Raw genomic sequence first — 17208 nt, forward strand, 5'->3', positions numbered from 1 at the left:
TTGGTATACTCAGGTCCTGCCTGTAGGCTTCTCATTGGGGCATCCAGTTGGCAACTGTGAGAACATGAGGCTAAACCAAATGGGCCACTGGCCTGATCCAGTTCTTAGGAGCTCATAACTAGAGATGGGAAATTATTTTCACTTTTGTATTTGCACGTGAAGGATACAGGAGGAGAAATAGCAAAGTCCAGGGTTCCAAAAATGTATTCATATATTACTACGTCCTTCCATTTCAGATGGGTTCAGACTGTGTGTGCCAAGGCACTTGCCTGGGTGCTAGGCTCCATGGCTGAGCACCTTCTCTTGGTCCCATCAGCATCAGAAGCACAGAAGTTGGTGACAGATGGCTGCTTCCACATTGTGGGGTTCCCTCCCATGACACATTATACAGGCTCCCTCTTTGGAATCCTTCCACTGGCAGGAGAAGACCTTCCCATTCAGACAGGCCTTTGAAAACTAAGGTGCAGGCAATGCTGGCCACTGGGCTACTAGATAGTGGTTGCTGGTTCTCAATGTGCTTAAATGCATTTTGACTATTGTTTTTAAACCAGTTTGTTTTTATTACCTTTTATTTTATAATGATGTTTTAAAACGTTGGAAGCCACCTTGAATCTCAACTTGGGAGAAAAGTGGAATGTCCTATTGGGAAGACCCAGTTTTCTGAGTGCATGTTCTGGAAGTTGGGCAATAGGGGCAGTACAGGATTCCTTTTGGTGTACCGACCTCCCCGCTGCACCAAGGATTCCCTGCCCGAGCTGCTTCAGGTCGTGGCAGATGTTCTCCTGGAGACACCTAGCTTGGTCGTCCTAGGGGATTTTAACATCCATGCCGACACGACCTTACAAGGGGCAGCTCGGGACTTCGTGGAAAGCATGGCCTCCATGGGGCTGTCCCTGAATAAGTCTGGCCCAACCCATAGCCGCGGACATGCCTTGGACCTGGTGTTTACCTCTATGGATGTTGGTGATCTGACACTAAGTAAAAGTGAAACAAAAGAAGTGCCATGGTCAGATCACTTCCTGGTGCAACTGGACTTCTCTGCGACCCATCCCCTCTGCAGGGAGGTGGGACCAATTCGGATGGTCCGCCCCCGCCACTTAATGGATCCAAATGGTTTCCAGAGAGTGGTAAAAGGTAAAGGTAAAGGTACCCCTGCCCGTATGGGCCAGTCTTGACAGACTCTGGGGTTGTGCGCCCATCTCACTCAAGAGGCCAGGGGCCAGCGCTGTCCGGAGACACTTCCGGGTCACGTGGCCAGCGTGACATCGCTGCTCTGGCGAGCCAGAGCCGCACACGGAAACGCCGTTTACCTTCCCGCTGGTAAGCGGTCCCTATTTATCTACTTGCACCCGGAGGTGCTTTGGAACTGCTAGGTTGGCAGGCGCTGGGACCGAGCAGCGGGAGCGCACCCCGCCACAGGGATTAGAACCGCCGACCTTTCGATCGGCAAGTCCTAGGTGCTGAGGCTTTAACCCACAGCGCCACCTGCGTCCCCCAGAGAGTGGTAGGGGATGCTTTATCCCATGTTGATGGCCTTTCAGCTGATTCCCTGGTGGCCCGCTGGAATGCGGAGTTAACCAGGGCTATTGACTGTTTGGCTCCGAAGCGTCCTCTCCGATTGCATGGAGCCCGGAGAGCCCCGTGGTTTTCCACGGATCTGAGGGCAATGAAACAATCGTTGAGACGGCTAGAGCGCCGGTGGCGGATAACTCATTCCGAATCTGACCGGACACAGGTTAGAGCTCAATGTCGAGCCTACCAAGTGGCGATAGCGACGGCGAAGAAGAATTTCTTCACCGCCTCTATTGCATCTGCAGAAAACAGCAGCAGGAGACTTTTTCAGGTGGTTCACAATTTAGCGGAACCACCTGCAACATCGGGGCCCAGTACGGGCCACATATTCTCCTGCAATGATTTTGCAAAGTTTTTTGCAGATAAAATCGCTCAGATTCAGGAAGAAGTAGACTCCACCGTGGGAGCAGGGCCAGGGCGGGAGAGTGCTAGAGTTCTGTCTAGTCAAGTTGAGTGGAATCAATTCCAATCTGTTACCTCCGAGGATGTGGACAGGCTGCTTGGACGAGTGAAACCAACCACCTGTCTCCTGGATCCTTGCCCATCCTGGCTTATAAAAGCCAGCCGGGAAGGACTGGGCGATGGGCTTCGTGGGGTGGTGAATGCTTCCCTCCATGAGGGAGCCTTCCCAGACCCGCTGAAAGAGGCGGTTATTAAACCGCTTCTTAAAAAACCATCTTTAGATGCGGCTACAATGGCCAACTATCGCCCAGTCTCAAATCTTCCATTCTTGGGCAAGGTGATAGAGCGAGCGGTTGCCGAACAACTCCAGGCACGCCTGGAAGAAGCGGACCATTTGGATCCCTTCCAGTCGGGATTCAGGCCTCATCATGGGACTGAAACTGCCTTGGTCGCACTGGTTGATGATCTCCGGCGGGCTAGGGACAAAGGTGAGAGCTGTTTCCTAGTTCTGCTGGATCTCTCAGCGGCGTTTGATACCATCGACCATAACATCCTTCTGGACCGTCTGGAGGGGCTGGGAGCTGGGGGCACTGTCCTACAGTGGTTCCGCTCCTTCCTCCTGGGCCGTGTTCAGAAAGTGGTGGTGGGGGATGAGTGTTCAGACCCCTGGGCTCTCAATTGTGGGGTGCCTCAGGGTTCTGTCCTCTCCCCCATGCTTTTCAACATTTACATGCGGCCGCTGGGAGAGATCATCAGGAGGTTTGGGCTGGGTGTTCATCAGTATGCAGCTGATACACAGCTCTACCTCTCTTTTAAATCAGAACCAGTGAGGGCAGTGAAGGTCCTGTGTGAGTGTCTGGAGGCGGTTGGAGGATGGATGGCGGCTAACAGATTGAGGTTGAATCCTGACAAGACAGAAGTACTGTTTCTGGGGGACAGGAGGCGGGCAGGTGTGGAGGATTCCCTGGTCCTGAATGGGGTAACTGTGCCCCTGAAGGACCAGGTGCGCAGCCTGGGAGTCATTTTGGACTCACAGCTGTCCATGGAGGCACAGGTCAAATCTGTGTCCAGGGCAGCTGTTTACCAGCTCCATCTGGTACGTAGGCTGAGACCCTATCTGCCTGCGGACTGTCTCGCCAGAGTGGTGCATGCTCTGGTTATCTCCCGCTTGGACTACTGCAATGCACTCTACGTGGGGCTACCTTTGAAGGTGACTCGGAAACTACAACTAATCCAGAATGCGGCAGCTAGACTGGTGACTGGGAGCAGCCGCCGAGACCATATAACACCGGTCTTGAAAGACCTACATTGGCTCCCAGTATGTTTCCGAGCACAATTCAAAGTGTTGGTGCTGACCTTTAAAGCCCTAAACGGCCTCGGTCCAGTATACCTGAAGGAGCGTCTCCACTCCCATCATTCTGCCCGGACGCTGAGGTCCAGCACCGAGGGCCTTCTCGCGGTTCCCTCATTGCGAGAAGCAAAGTTACAGGGAACCAGGCAGGGGGCCTTCTCGGTAGTGGCGCCCACCCTGTGGAATGCCCTTCCAGCAGATGTCAAAGCGATAAACAACTACCTGACATTCAGAAGACATCTTAAGGCAGCCCTGTTCAGGGAAGTTTTTAACGTGTGATATTTTACTGTATTTTTGGTTTTTATGGAAGCCGCCCAGAGTGGCTGGGGAGGCCCAGCCAGATGGGCGGGGTATAAATAATAAATTATTATTATTATTATAATGAAACAACAACTACTACTACCATTATTATTATTATTATTATTATTATTATTATTATTATTATTATTATTACAAAATTGTGCCATCCGCACAGAAAAAGGAAGCTGTCAGCAGATTCAAGATAACCTGAAGGTGTTCAGAAAGTACTTTTAAAATATCTTTAGGGAAGAAATCCTGCCGCATTCCCACCTGAGCAATCTTCTGAGGGTCACATGTCGGTTGTACACAGGGCCAGATACAAATGTGGGCAAAAAAATTTGCAGATTTTACATTTGTACAGCCATCTAGATTTTACACACACACATACACACCTCTATCTACAACCCAGAGATGAAAGGGGCATAATCAAAGTTTAAAGGACACATTCCAAAGGAAGATATGGAGTCAGTTGGTGCCAGTGAGAGGTGTGGCCTTGAGATAGGGGTGTTGCTGAGGATGACATATAGGCTGGGAAAATCCCTAGGACCAGGTAGAGAGGTCTGGAAGGTCACATTTGGCCCCAAGGGCTGAAGTTTCAGCCTCAGGACACGTGTCAGAGAAATAATTGCACCAAGAGAAATAATTGTGTCCTTAAACTCCCGGTTCCTTCCTCCCTCTTTAAATGGAGTGTTACTTAATTACTTGAAGGGAATTGAGCAGGATAGTTTGCAAGAAGACACTTAAAGTAACCTCATCACAAGGCAAACAGAAGCCTAAGAAGGTGAGAGAAGGAGCAATTAAGAAATGAGTAACAGCCGCCAAGTCTAAGTAGCTCTTTATCACCCCACAGATTGAGGCCACATTCACAAGGCCATACTACAAACAGCTACCAATACAGCCACTGTCACAACACACATTTAAAGCACTATTATACCGCATTAAACATGCATGGCTCCCCCAAAGCATGCTGGGAGCTGCAGTTTATTAAAGGTAATGAGAGCTGTAAGGGGATCCCTATTCCCCCTGTTATAAGAATTCAAAGGTTTCAAATATAGAATCAATGTTCATAAATGTGCAAGGTAAACACACATACATAAGCTATTTAAACCCCAGCTGCACCAGCCCTTGTCAAAACCATCTCACTTCCCGCACCACAGATTTCCTCCTCTGCCACCACTGCACAAAGTGTGTGTTAGCCCCTCCAAGTTCAACAGATAAATTAAAAGCTTCAAGGGAGCCGCCCTTCTTGCTAACAATTTGAGATAATTAACAGAAGCCACAAGTCATTTCATTTCCTGCTATAGCTTGAGAAGAAGCTCCTGTATTTATCTTTGGGGACTTGTTAATGGTTTTTAAGGACATGCCATTTAAATAATTAACACGCACACATACACAAAGCAGGAGGTCCTGTCTACAAAATACCAATAGCTTTTAGCATAGCAAACCGTTCTCTAGCAAATGGAAGACTCCATGTCTAAAGAAGATTTTGACTGGAAGAGGAAGACCACTGAAAACAGTCATTGATTTTGGCAGGGTCACAGAGAGCTCTGACTCTTCTTTTCATTGGCTCCCATTGACCCAGGCATCCTATAAAGTACTTCCAGGTTACATTCCAACTCCAGCCTGTGTGGTGCTGTGGTCAGAGTGTGGGACTAGGACCTGGGAGAGCAGGGTTCAAATTCCCTCTCAGCCACAGAGCCCATTGGGTGACCTTGGGTCAGTTTTTGTCTCTGATCCCAACTAACCTCACGTGGTTGCTGCAAGGATAAAATGGAGAGGGGAAGTAGTGTGTACATCAACCTTGAGCTCCTCGGATAAAAGGTCTCACCATGCAGCCATTCTCTCTTCTGGGTATTTGAAATGGTGCTGTTTTTGTGCTGGTGCCTACTTGCTGGTACATACTACTGTCACCCGTTTTTGCTGCCTATGGCAGCCATTTTGTGCTGCATTTTTATCACGTGTACCAGCACCTCATTTTTTATCCTGAAAGAAGCACTGATATACAGTGGTACCTCAGGTTAAGTACTTAATTCATTCCGGAGGTCCGGAACTGTTCTTAACCTGAAGCACCACTTTAGCTAATGGGGCCTCCTGCTGCTGCCATGCCGCCGAAGCACGATTTCTGTTCTCATCCTGAAGCAAAGTTCTTAACCCGAAGCACTATTTCTGGGTTGGCGGAGTCTGTAACCTGAAGCGTATGTAACCTGAAGCGTATGTAACCTGAGGTACCACTGTAATTCTAAACATGGCCCCCACTCAGGGAATGCTACCTGATATCCTCCAACCTATCACTAAGAATGCCACAAAAATCTGCAGGCCTCTTCAGTGCGCCAAATATTAGGGTAGGTCACAGCAATTCAGGGCATAGCATTTGCATTTGACAAGAGAATAATTTTTTCACTTGTATCCGCTTCTGCAGCTATGGAACTTGTATAGGGCCTGGGGGAAAGGGTGGGTTGGAATATCACGCATCAGTGAATCAATAGAGCTTTTTGCTCATCTAACTACTTTCTCCACCGACTTGTCAGGCAACTTTTTACAGCACACTGCCATTCCCCAGATCGGCGAGGGAATTCCAGTCGAGAAATCTCCTATGATTTTGATTGATTGAATTGTATATTAGTGATCTGGTTTTTTTTGTTTTTAAAAGCAGATTTTCCAACTGCGCAAATTCCCCATCCATGTATCCATGGTGGTTCCTTCATTGCAATAAGTGAAGTTACAGGGAACCTGGCAGAGGGCCTTCTTGGTATTTGAGCTCTCCCTGTGGAATGCCCTTTCGTCAGATATCAAAGAGTTAAACAATTATATGACTTTTTGTAGACATCTGAAGTCAACCCTGTTTCAGGAAGCTTTTGATGTTTTGTTTTGTCCCTTTATATTTTGTTGGAAACCGCCCAGAGCGGCTGGGGTAACCCAGTCACATGGGTGCGGTATAAGAAATATATTATTATTCCTATTATCATTCCTCCACAGGAGCAGGTAACTCTTATCTCTCGTCATTATTATTAACATTATTTATAGCCTGCCCTTTCCCCTGATTAGGATTCAAGATGCCTTACAAAAATCAAAACAATATGGATAAAATACAGAAAGCTAAAAATATATAAAAAGGTAAGAGTTAAAAAGTAATTAAACTATAACAGAATCAAAACAAATCCATTAACATACAGATACAGTTGTACCTTGGTTGTCAATTGCCCTGGAACTTGTACGTTTTCGTTCCCGAATGCCGCAAACCCACAATGAGTGTTCCGGTGTGTGAACGTTCTTTTGGAACCCGAACGTTTGACAGGGCTTCCATGGCTTCTGTTTGGCTGCAGGAGCTTCCTGCAGCCAACCAGAAGCCACAATTTGGTTTTTGAACATTTTGGAAGTCAAATGGACTTCCGGAACGGATTCAGTTTGACTTCCAAGGTACAATTGTAGTAAAAAACAGCACAGCAGTATTAAAAGCTGTTTCCTTAAAAACAGTCAGTTCCACAAAGCCTGTTGGAATTAAACAAGTCTTCACCCACCAGCAGGACAAGGAGGGAGCTAGTCTAGCTTCCCGAGGGAGGGAGTTCCAAGCTCTGGGAGCAAGCACCAAGTAGGGCCAATACAGTGATGACTCACTGATGAACGTGCCTTAGTTCAGGAACTAACAGGCGCCAAAGAAAAGGAGCACCTTAAGGGTGTTTACAAGGATGCAATGGAGCATCACCTGCCTGAAGGTGAAGAAGAGGTGGTTCCAGCCAGAAAGAAGAAGGTGTTTTAATATGGTTTGAGCATTTTAAGTATGGAAACTTAAGTCTACCTTGAATAATTCCTGTACATGCTGTCCCTCCCTTTACCTGTTATTTAAGTGCTTAATAAATGCATACACCTAACACTTCTAACCCCCTCCCCATTTTTTTCAAGCTGCACATTATCAGCTTTCCAAGTGCACCATATCCCCTCTAAATCCATGTTTTGTACCCAACTGGCATACTTAAAACAACAACATGGATGTGACAACATTCTGGAAAGGAGATGGGGAGATTTCTTGGAGCCGGGGGTGGGGAAGCGCTGGCCTAACCCTTATCCCCATGTCTTTATTTACCTTTACCTCCCTTACTGCTTTCTTGTTAAAGACATGGATCAAGTGAAGGGATTGCCTCTCAAAAGGACACTCTCATCTCCTTCCTGAACTGCAGAGCTGAAAAAGAACCCAAAAGTCACCTAGTCCAACCCCCTGCAATGCAGGAATCACAACTAAGGAGTCACTTGGGGCAAAACTGTTGAATCTGCAACACCCTTCTGTTGGTTCAACTGATTCAGGGTCATAGCACGTGAACAAGTGAAACCCCTCTCTGTCTCTCCTAACATCAGTGAGGCTACCAGAAGGGGGGAGAACGAAGCAGCCCTTAGATTAAGCTCCATGACCTGCTGAACTCTATAACTAATACCCAGTACCTGACCTTGGTTTTTTTTCCTCCTCCTCCCTCCCCAATTCCTTTTCCTTGTGTGTTGTGGCTTTTAGATTGCGGCCCTGATCTTCGTACACTGCTTTGCGAGCCTCGTTCTGTGGAAAGGTGGAGTAAAAATGGTTGGGAGGCAAAGGAGCAGAGCCTCCAGCTGTCATGCCTATGCATGCAGATTCAGACAAGGTGCCAAGCTGTGCATATTGGAGTTTACAACTTCTTAGGACTTCCAGCAATACTAGGGCACTAGGTTGCGGGAGGCTGATCTAGATCAGCTACCCCCAACCTAGTGCCCTCCAGCTGGTGTTGACTGCCTCTCCCATCACCACCGACCATTGGGAATGCCAGTGGATGGACACAGTAGCCCCAGAAACATCTAGTTTGGGGAAAAGACTGATCTTGAGGAACTGGAATGCATTGGAGAAAATGGGCTGCAAACTAAAGGAACATGAGCCAGCAGAGATAATACTGTTCACCTCAGGAATACTGGCTCAGTGAAGTGCCTTCCGACATATATACCTTTTCCTTTCAAAATACTGCTTCCAACTGCAGCTGGGAAAACACAGTATTCCTAGGCAACAGCAGTCTGTTAAAGCCCAAACAGAGCTTTCAAATTCCCTGGTCCAGCGTGAAAATTATTAGGAACATAGGAAGCTGCCTTATACAGTGTCAGGCCATTGGTTCATCCAGCTCCATGCTGTCTGCACTGACTGGCATCAGTTCCACCAGGTGTATTTCCACCAAGTATATTTCCCAGCCATACCGGAGGAGGGCAGGGACTGAACCTGGGACCTTCTGCATGCAAAGCAGGTGCCCTTCCCCAATCAGAGCTCCCTTGCAGTTTAGTGCTAAAAGCATCAAGTAGGTAACCTGTGCTACCCACCCTCTCTGCTGCATCCAAAGTAGAAGATAAATCTGCTCCAAGGGTTTCCAAATTCTACACCCAAAGAAGCTTAAGTGTCGACAACCTGCATGGATCATGCAAAAGATGAGAGTCTACATGGTTTTCGCAAGAGTTGTTCAACTCTTGCTAACCAGAGGGCTGAGGAATGGAAGATCCATGCACAATCCTTTTCATCCCCCACCAAGCTCTTGAATTTCACCACGGTCCATGCACTTTCAAGAGTTTTATTGCACTCATAAGGACTAGTAACCTGTTGCTTGTTTTTGGAATCATACCGCTCAGGATGGCTTTTGTTTATACACCAAATGATGCAATGCATACAGTTCTATCATACCAAAAAAGGGGTGGAACATACACTAAATGTTTAGTTTGCATTAATATGAATAAACAAGGTTGCAATCCTATCCCCTCTTACCTGGGAGTAAGCCCCATTGAATTTGAAAGGACATACTTCAGATTAGACATGGGACTGCATTCTACCATGTTCTACTCACAGTAGACCCACCGAAATTAATGAACCTAACTTAGCTGTGATCACTGGGTCTACTCTGAACCAACACCGGCTACTCCAGAATGCCTCTGAGCATATTCTGAGTGTAGGAATTAGTTTTCATCATTTTGGTTGAGCTGAGGTCACTGTGCTTTTATGCACAAATCTTCTGACGAGCTCTCTTCATTTCAGCCTCCTTGATCAGCTGGAAAAAAGTGATTTTGTTTTTGCTATTGTTAAACAATTGCCAGTCGGAAACCCTTGAGATTCCTGAATTACCAGGGTTGGTCTAAATGACCGTAGGGGTCCCTTCCAACTCTACAATTCCATGATTCTAAAAACTGTCTACTTTTGAATTCAAACTGGCCTAGCTCCCAGGTAAATGCCTAATGTTCCAATTAGTGATAAATTAAAAGGCACCACCCTGCATTCCCCAAATCTATCACCTCCATCCCATCCCATGCTTATAATCTTTTGCAGGTTTCTGAGGAATGTGGGTAGAATAAAAGAGTTGTATTCCCCCCCACCAAAAATAATTTTTTATGTTAACATTGTTCATGGCTGAATTTGTGCAGTCGCTGCTTAGAATGCTCCATCATAGGTTAGGCATCCTTTTTAGCAATCAGAATACATTCTCTAAGACAAGAACCAAAATCCCAGCTGAGCTCCGGGGAGACTTCACAGTCTTGTTCAACAACAGTTCATCAACATCCACATTCTCCCCCCGCACCACCCCCAAGGATCAGGTTCATGCATCTGCTTTTTCCCTACATACCTCCAGCTGGCTGGTTTCAGATTCCCTGTCCCCAAAAAGCACCTCCCTCCCCAAATCCAAGCTCAAATATAGGGTGATCAACCAGTCAACCTAACTCAGAAGCATCTGCTCTAGCAGACTCTCTTAAGCTCCTTCCCAGCTTCTGCCACCTGTATCCTTACAATAACAGGAGGGGAGCCTCAGGCCTGGGAGCAGAATCTGACCCTTGGGACTCTTCCCTAGTTCACCTCCCCTTCCCAGCCCCTTCCCCTCCCCTGGCTGGAATGTGTGCATGGCATTCCAACAGGCGTGAGGTTCCAGAGAGTAGATGCTGTCACATGAAAATATAGATTTCTCGCAAGTCCGGAACAAACATTATGCGACACTTGCACGAGAGCCACTTCCGCAGAGGGATGTGATTGAGTGGGCAGTGCTGCTCTGAAGCCTGAAACAATGCATGCTTGCATGTGGAGCCATACATTCTGGGGCAGGTTGTATCCATTTGCAAGGCTCTTAACAAGTCGGGTCAAGAATACCTTAAGGACCACCTTATCCCTTAGACCCTTGCCCGATCCCTGAAATCTCTGGGGGAGTCCCTGCTGGTGGCCCCTAGTGGCTCAGGTCCATGGCTTGTAACTACAAAAGCTATGCATTCAGTGGGCTCAAGTCTGTGGAACTCCCACCCACCAGAGACGAGACATGTTTGATGTTTTACCATGTTTTTAATATTCTATTGGGAGCTGCCCAGAGTGGCTGGGGAAACCCAGCCAGATGGGCAGGGTATAAATAATAAATTTACTCTTCTTCTTCTTGGCGGTGAAGGAGCTGCTGCAGAATCAAGAGGACATGGATGGTGAGGGAGTGGCTACTGTGACCTGCAACACCTGTGCCATATTTGTGGGGCTATCTTTGAAGGTGACCCAGAAACTGCAATTAATCCAGAATGCGGCAGCTAGGCTGGTGACTGGGAGTGGCTGCCGGGACCACATAACACCGGTCCTGAGAGATCTGCATTGGCTCCCAGTACGTTTCTGAGCACAATTCAAAGTGTTGGTGCTGTTCTTTAAAGCCCTAAATGGCCCCAGTCCTGTATACCTGAAGGAGCGTCTCCACCCCCATCATTCAGCCCAGACACTGAGATCCAGCGCCGAGGGCCTTCTGGTGGTTCCCTCATTGCGATATGCAAAGCTACAGGGAACCAGGCAGAGGGCCTTCTCGGTAGTGGTGCCCACCCTGTGGAACACCCTCCCTTCAGATATGAAGGAAGTAAGCAGCTATCATCTCTTTAAAAGACATCTGAAGTCAGCCCTGTTTAGGGAAGTTTTTAATATTTAATGCTGTATCGTTTTTAACATTTGATTGGGAGCTGCCCAGAGTGGCTGGGGAAACTCAGCCAGATGGGCGGGGTATAAATAATAAATAATTATTATTCCTGCTACAGAATGTGCAAGAGTATACTTGTAGCAAGTGCAAACTGGTTGCCTTGCTGGAAGAGAAGGTGCAGCAACCTGAGGCCCACCCTGCCACACATCAGGCTACAGGACAAGATGCAGAGTTTTTCGACACAGCCGAGTGAACTGCACTGGAAGAGCAAGACAGGTGGGAGGAGGGAAACCGCCCATTCCAAGAGACGAACCCCTGGAGGAAAATGACACAGGAGTGAACAGAGGAGAACATCCAACATGATCAAGGTCTGGAAACCAAGCCTTATGAGGAATGGTTGAGGGAGCTGGGTATGTTTGGAGACTGGGAGGAGATGTGATAGCCACCTTCAAATATCTTAAAGGCTGTCACATGGAAGATGGAGCAAGCTTGTTTTCTCCTGCTCTGGAGGATAGGACTCTTCCAGTTATGAGAAAGAAGATTCCAACTAAACATCAGGAATAACTTTCTGAGTGTAAGAGCTGTTTGACAGTGGAACAGACTCTCTCGGGAGGTTGTGAACTCTGCTTCCTTGCAGGTCTATAAGCAGAGGTTGGGTGACCATCTGTCATAGATGCTTTAGCTGAGATTCCTGCATTGCAGGGGGTTGGACTAGATGATCCTTGGGATACCTTCCAATTCTATGAGACAGGCACCCTCCTGGCAGAACTTCAGGCACATGACAAAGTCTTCCTCACTCCAGCAGAAAATGCCTGCTGGTCAGCCTTTGCTTTTGTGACAGATTTTTTATTCTCTGTGTGGTTTATTTACATGCACACTGCTCAGAAATGCCAATGATTAAGCAGTACCTAAATAACACAAGCAGAACAAAAAGAAATTAATGACAGGCATGAATAGCCCTCCAGGTTATGGCAGCCACTGGAGGGCAAATCTCCAGAAGGCGCTTTCTGCATAGCAAAGTGTGTAACATGAACCGAGGTCAGTAGGCAGGAAGCCAACAGGCCTATCGCTACATAGCAAGACTTGTTGCCAGAACAAACAGAAAAATATTTAACCCAGGCAGATCCCCATGCAATAGCAGGAAAGGAGACCAAAACGTAGAAGCCTGTGTTACGCTCTGTATTAAAGGAATATGTAACCAAGCTCAAGAATATCAATATAAGCATTCAAAAAACTTCCATTTGCTTCACCACCCCCAAGCTTCTAGTCCAGGGGGTGGTGGACCTCAGACCTGGGGTTGATTGCAGCATTCCTGGCTTTTCCATGTGGCTCTTGGAACTCTTCCCAAGGCCATGTCCCTCACTGAACTCAAGCATTTTTGCCTGGCGGGAAGGCAAACTCTGATTGCTGGATGGAAGACAGAGAGGTGTAGATGTGTGCTCACAGAAGCCAGGGACAACCTGCCCCACTCACTATGGCACTTGGCCCCCAGGGAAGTTGTCCAGAAGGGAATGTGCCCCCCATAGCTCTAGACCTTGGAGCAAAAGACAGGAGCCTGGAAACTAAAAATCTCATACGCTAGAAAACTACTTCTTATTAGGATATAAGGAAGTAAGTAAGTGAATAAGCAGTGCTTACAGAAGCAAAGCAACTAGAGACAAGTCATCAGGATGAATGCAGATTTTCTGTGCACAAAATTAAAAAGAATTCGAAACCCACATAATCCAGATTCAATGCCATGAAAACTCTGAGAGATATATATTTAGGATTTTGTATTAAGGAGGGAAAATACAAGACAACTCATTTTGTACTTACGACATCGTAATTTGTAGGTGCTCGGTTCCGGGAAGCAACGACCCCGACTCCAGTGATTGGGTCCATGGGCACATCTGGCAAGGCATCAGCAAGTTCTCTAACCTCAGGCATCGTGGACTGTTCCTGAAAGAGTGAAGAAGATTTAGAGGGAGGGCAAGGTCAGCGGGCAAAACGCCAGTGGGCTGCCCTATCGCACAGCATAACAAGAGGCTGCCAAAATAAACACCCTGGGCTGGGCACACCTAACTCAAAGTGGCATTTGCAGCTGATAAAAACTCACTTGAATTGACTCCCTTTTCTGATAGGCTTTCAACTAGGTTCAGGTAAGGATCACTGCCTGAGGAACATTTAACCCAGGCAGGTCTTCATCTGAGAGAAGCAAAAGATGCCCAAGGGTGGTAGCCTATTTTTTTAAAAAGGAGAAGGAAACTGCATCCAGGTCTGCATATCACCCCATTTGCAAATAATGGGTTTACTGAATGAAAACCTTAAGGACTAGAGTCCTTAAAGACCAGTCCCCCCAAAAGCTCACACCTGAAGGAGGCAGAACAAGACCAATAGGCTTCAGACCTCAAAGCAGAGTGGAAACATTCAGTGGTAGACAAGATTGCAACCCCTGCAAGTGCCAGGAGAACCAACATGTAGGTGGGAGTTCTAGGGGAGCTCCTATCATAGGAGAAAGGGGCTGCAGCTGGGTGACAAAGCCCAGGGGGGCAATTAAATCTAGCAAAGAATGTGGAGCAGGAGAAAACAGCAATAAATAACTTTTCATAGTGCTCCAATTTAGGTAAAGGACGGCAGAGGTCCTCCAGCCCTGGCCTAAGGGCTAACCAGCATGTTATGCAATCATTTCCATGTGGTTGGAGACTCAGAAAGCAACACCCACAATATACAGCATGCTAACATTGCAAGGGCCCCTATTTAAGGAGACAGGTGACCCCCAGGTGCACAGTGAGCACCTGCCTTGGGCCCTCTCTCAGTGGCTAAAGCAAATAGCACAGAATAGTTCACTTAAAGCACTGAGCTGTGTTCAGGTGACTAAGATCAGACCCATGGGTGGGTGGGAAATTGTAATCTCACAGATCTTAACAAGAGACAAATCAGGCAGTAAAGTGATGATGCAGGATACTAAAGCAAGGAAGAAATAAAAAGGATTCAAAAGTGGAACGCAGGTTCACTTACATTGAAAGTTCACACCCACACCATCTATTTAAAGTATTTTGTTTCCCCCAAAGAACCCTAGGAACTGTAGTCTATACCTCACAGAGCTCCAATCCCCAGTACTCTTAAAACAAACTAGAGTTCTCAGATTCTTAGGGGCTCAAGCCATGGGCTTTAAATATAGCTTGGGATGCCTCCCATCCAAAAATGCAGATATCAAAAAAATAAAAAATAATTTTTTTAATAGAAACAATACAATATAACACTCCGAAAAATGGGGGAATTACACTAGAAAGACAAGTGCAACACACATGACATATTCATGACGTCCTCAGGGGATAAAAAGTCCCAGTGTTGCCAAATGTTCATAACTGCCCTTGATCTGTGTTTTTGTTAGTCTTTGCTGCATGCATATGCAATAAAGTTCTGCTGGGTGGTGTAAAATGACTACAGTAACTTTTTCCCTTGACTAACCCATATTTTACATGTGATTTTCTCCCATTATTGCTAAAGTCCAAATTGTTCGGTACCAAGCTGATAGGTTTAGGCCATCCAGATTTTTCCACTGCCGTATGATGTCGCATTTAGGAAATGCGAAATGAAGTCCTTGGTCTTGAGATCCCTATTATGTCCCATAAGCATAGAAAACAAAAATTAATTCTGGTGTAAATTCAACACTATCTCCTGTAATATGGTGCTCTTTCAAACTTGGGTCGCCAGGTATTATTGTTGGACTACAGCTCCCATCATCCTTTGCCACTGGGCTGAGCTGGCTGGAGATGATGCAAATTGTAGTTCCAACAAAGACTGGGTTGAAGAAGGCTAGTCCAGGTGTCACACAGCATCAGGGATTAGCACAGGGCTGTCAACATGGATGTCCTCCAGAAGCTGTGGACTACAACTCCCATCAGCCCCAGAGAAGCTTCAGTGCAACATCAGAAGGGCATCACCCCGGGCTTAGTGGGTGGCTCCTCCCTGTCTTGCCCAACTATGAGTGAAGGACAGTGAGTGGAGCATCTCTTGAAAGCACATAGAACTATGGCAAGGGTAGAGAATCTTGGGCCAGGAGGTCAAGTGAGGCCTTCAAATTCTACCAGTCCAGTCCCCAAAGATCTCTCCCCACCCAGAACGTAAACCTCACCCTGAGTGCTGTCAACTGGCTGGAGTGTGTCCTTGAACTGTGATGACGCATTTCCCCTGCCATGATGGAGACGCAGGTGTGTGGAAACCGCTGGTATGTGCCTGGCTGCTGTGATGCAGCCTTTAATACAACAGTAAAAATTAACTTGTGCTGCCCCATCCACTTTCACCTCTGTCTTGACCACCCTTGGCATGAGGTCCGCAGATGTGAATATGGCTGAAAACTGCTCCGCACCCCTGATCTACTGAGCGTTCCCCCTTACTATGTGATCAACCAACCACTATATATCTAGGGACAAAGAACACTTTGGGTTAACAGGCAGGCGGACAGACTTACAAGGTGGTCAGGGCTGAAGACCCCTCAGTGAACTAACCTGAACCCTGCAACCATCATCTGCGGCCCTTCTTCGTGTGCTGGTGGGTGGCAACAAGACAGCAGTCCTTTTCTTCAGTGGCTCCCCATTTGTGGAATGCTCTCCCCAGGAAGGCCCACCTGACGCCTTCATTATACATCATTAGGACCAGGCAAAAACATTCCTCTTCTCCCAGGCATTTCGCTGATTAAACAATCTATGGCCTTTTAAACAGGGGGAGGTATTTTTTTGTTGCTTATCATGTTATGTATTTTTGTGTTTTCACATGGTAAACTACCCTGTGATAAAGGGTAGTATAGAAGTAATTTAATAAATTAAAATAATGATAAAGAGCAGCCTAGTGGAACAGTGGCCATCTTTCAGAAAAAGGGCAGCATTTGCCAAGTGACCAAGTCAGGCATTCCTGGATGTACTTTGGCAGAAAGAACTACGTTCTCTCACCCCTGTTAGAAGATGCCAACAATAATCTGCCATTGGGTTCCGGTGGGGGCGGGGGGGGGCACACAGTAAAAAAGAGAGAAAGAGCAAAGCCATTGTCGGCTTGGAAGCACAAAAGCCTTCTTGTGGGTGTGTGACTCAGAGCGAGCGGCAGGGGGCGGGCAGGAAACCCAGCATCAATTCGGACTTTGTTGTTGGGCGCACAAAGACCCATTTTATAAAAGGGGTGGATGGTGAGGGGGGGGGGAGGAAAGGCGGAAAGGGAGAAAACTCAGGCCCTTCTGTACTAGGTGGGGGCAACTGCCCACTTTCTTAGGGGGCGGAATGGGGGAGCAAATAACAGGGCCCACCCCCCACTTTCCAGCAGAGGAAACACCAGGTGCCTCTGAACACTCAAATCTACATCCACTGTGCATTCTGTTTTTCTCCACTTTGGGGAGTCAACTTGTGGTGGAAAGATGCCAGTGTCTAATTAATGCTGATGAGTGAAGTTCTTGCATGCTAACTAGCAATGTGCCTTTCCCACATACTTATTTTGCCCCATTTCCCCCTCCCCTCCTCTCTCCCATCTCCCACCCCCAAACAAATCTTCTGGGTTTCCTCTTGCTTAGACCCTTTGGACTGGCTCACCTATTTGAATATGCATAGTATGTCACTTATTATCTCCAGGATGGTGAGCAGTAAGAGAGCGGCACTATCTCTCACGGGAACAGCACACCTAGGAAACTGACATGCCCAGTCA

At 47.1% G+C, this 17208-nt stretch overlaps 1 protein-coding gene across 5 annotated transcripts in view; it reads right to left on the reverse strand.

Moving 5' to 3' along the window:
- The window catches only part of MVB12B (multivesicular body subunit 12B), a 97548-nt gene that overhangs the window by 70040 nt on the left and 10300 nt on the right, over positions 1-17208 (reverse strand). For all 5 annotated transcript variants that reach the window (XM_083721246.1, XM_083721247.1, XM_083721244.1 and 2 more), the window contains exon 2: positions 13354-13476. In XM_083721246.1, coding sequence (XP_083577372.1) covers positions 13354-13464 — 111 coding nt within the window. In that variant the 5' untranslated portion in view covers positions 13465-13476. The remainder of the gene's footprint in view (positions 1-13353; positions 13477-17208) is intronic.

This window comes from Podarcis gaigeae (genome assembly GCF_964106915.1).
Source record: "Podarcis gaigeae genome assembly, chromosome: Z".
NCBI classification, from domain to species: domain Eukaryota; kingdom Metazoa; phylum Chordata; class Lepidosauria; order Squamata; family Lacertidae; genus Podarcis; species Podarcis gaigeae.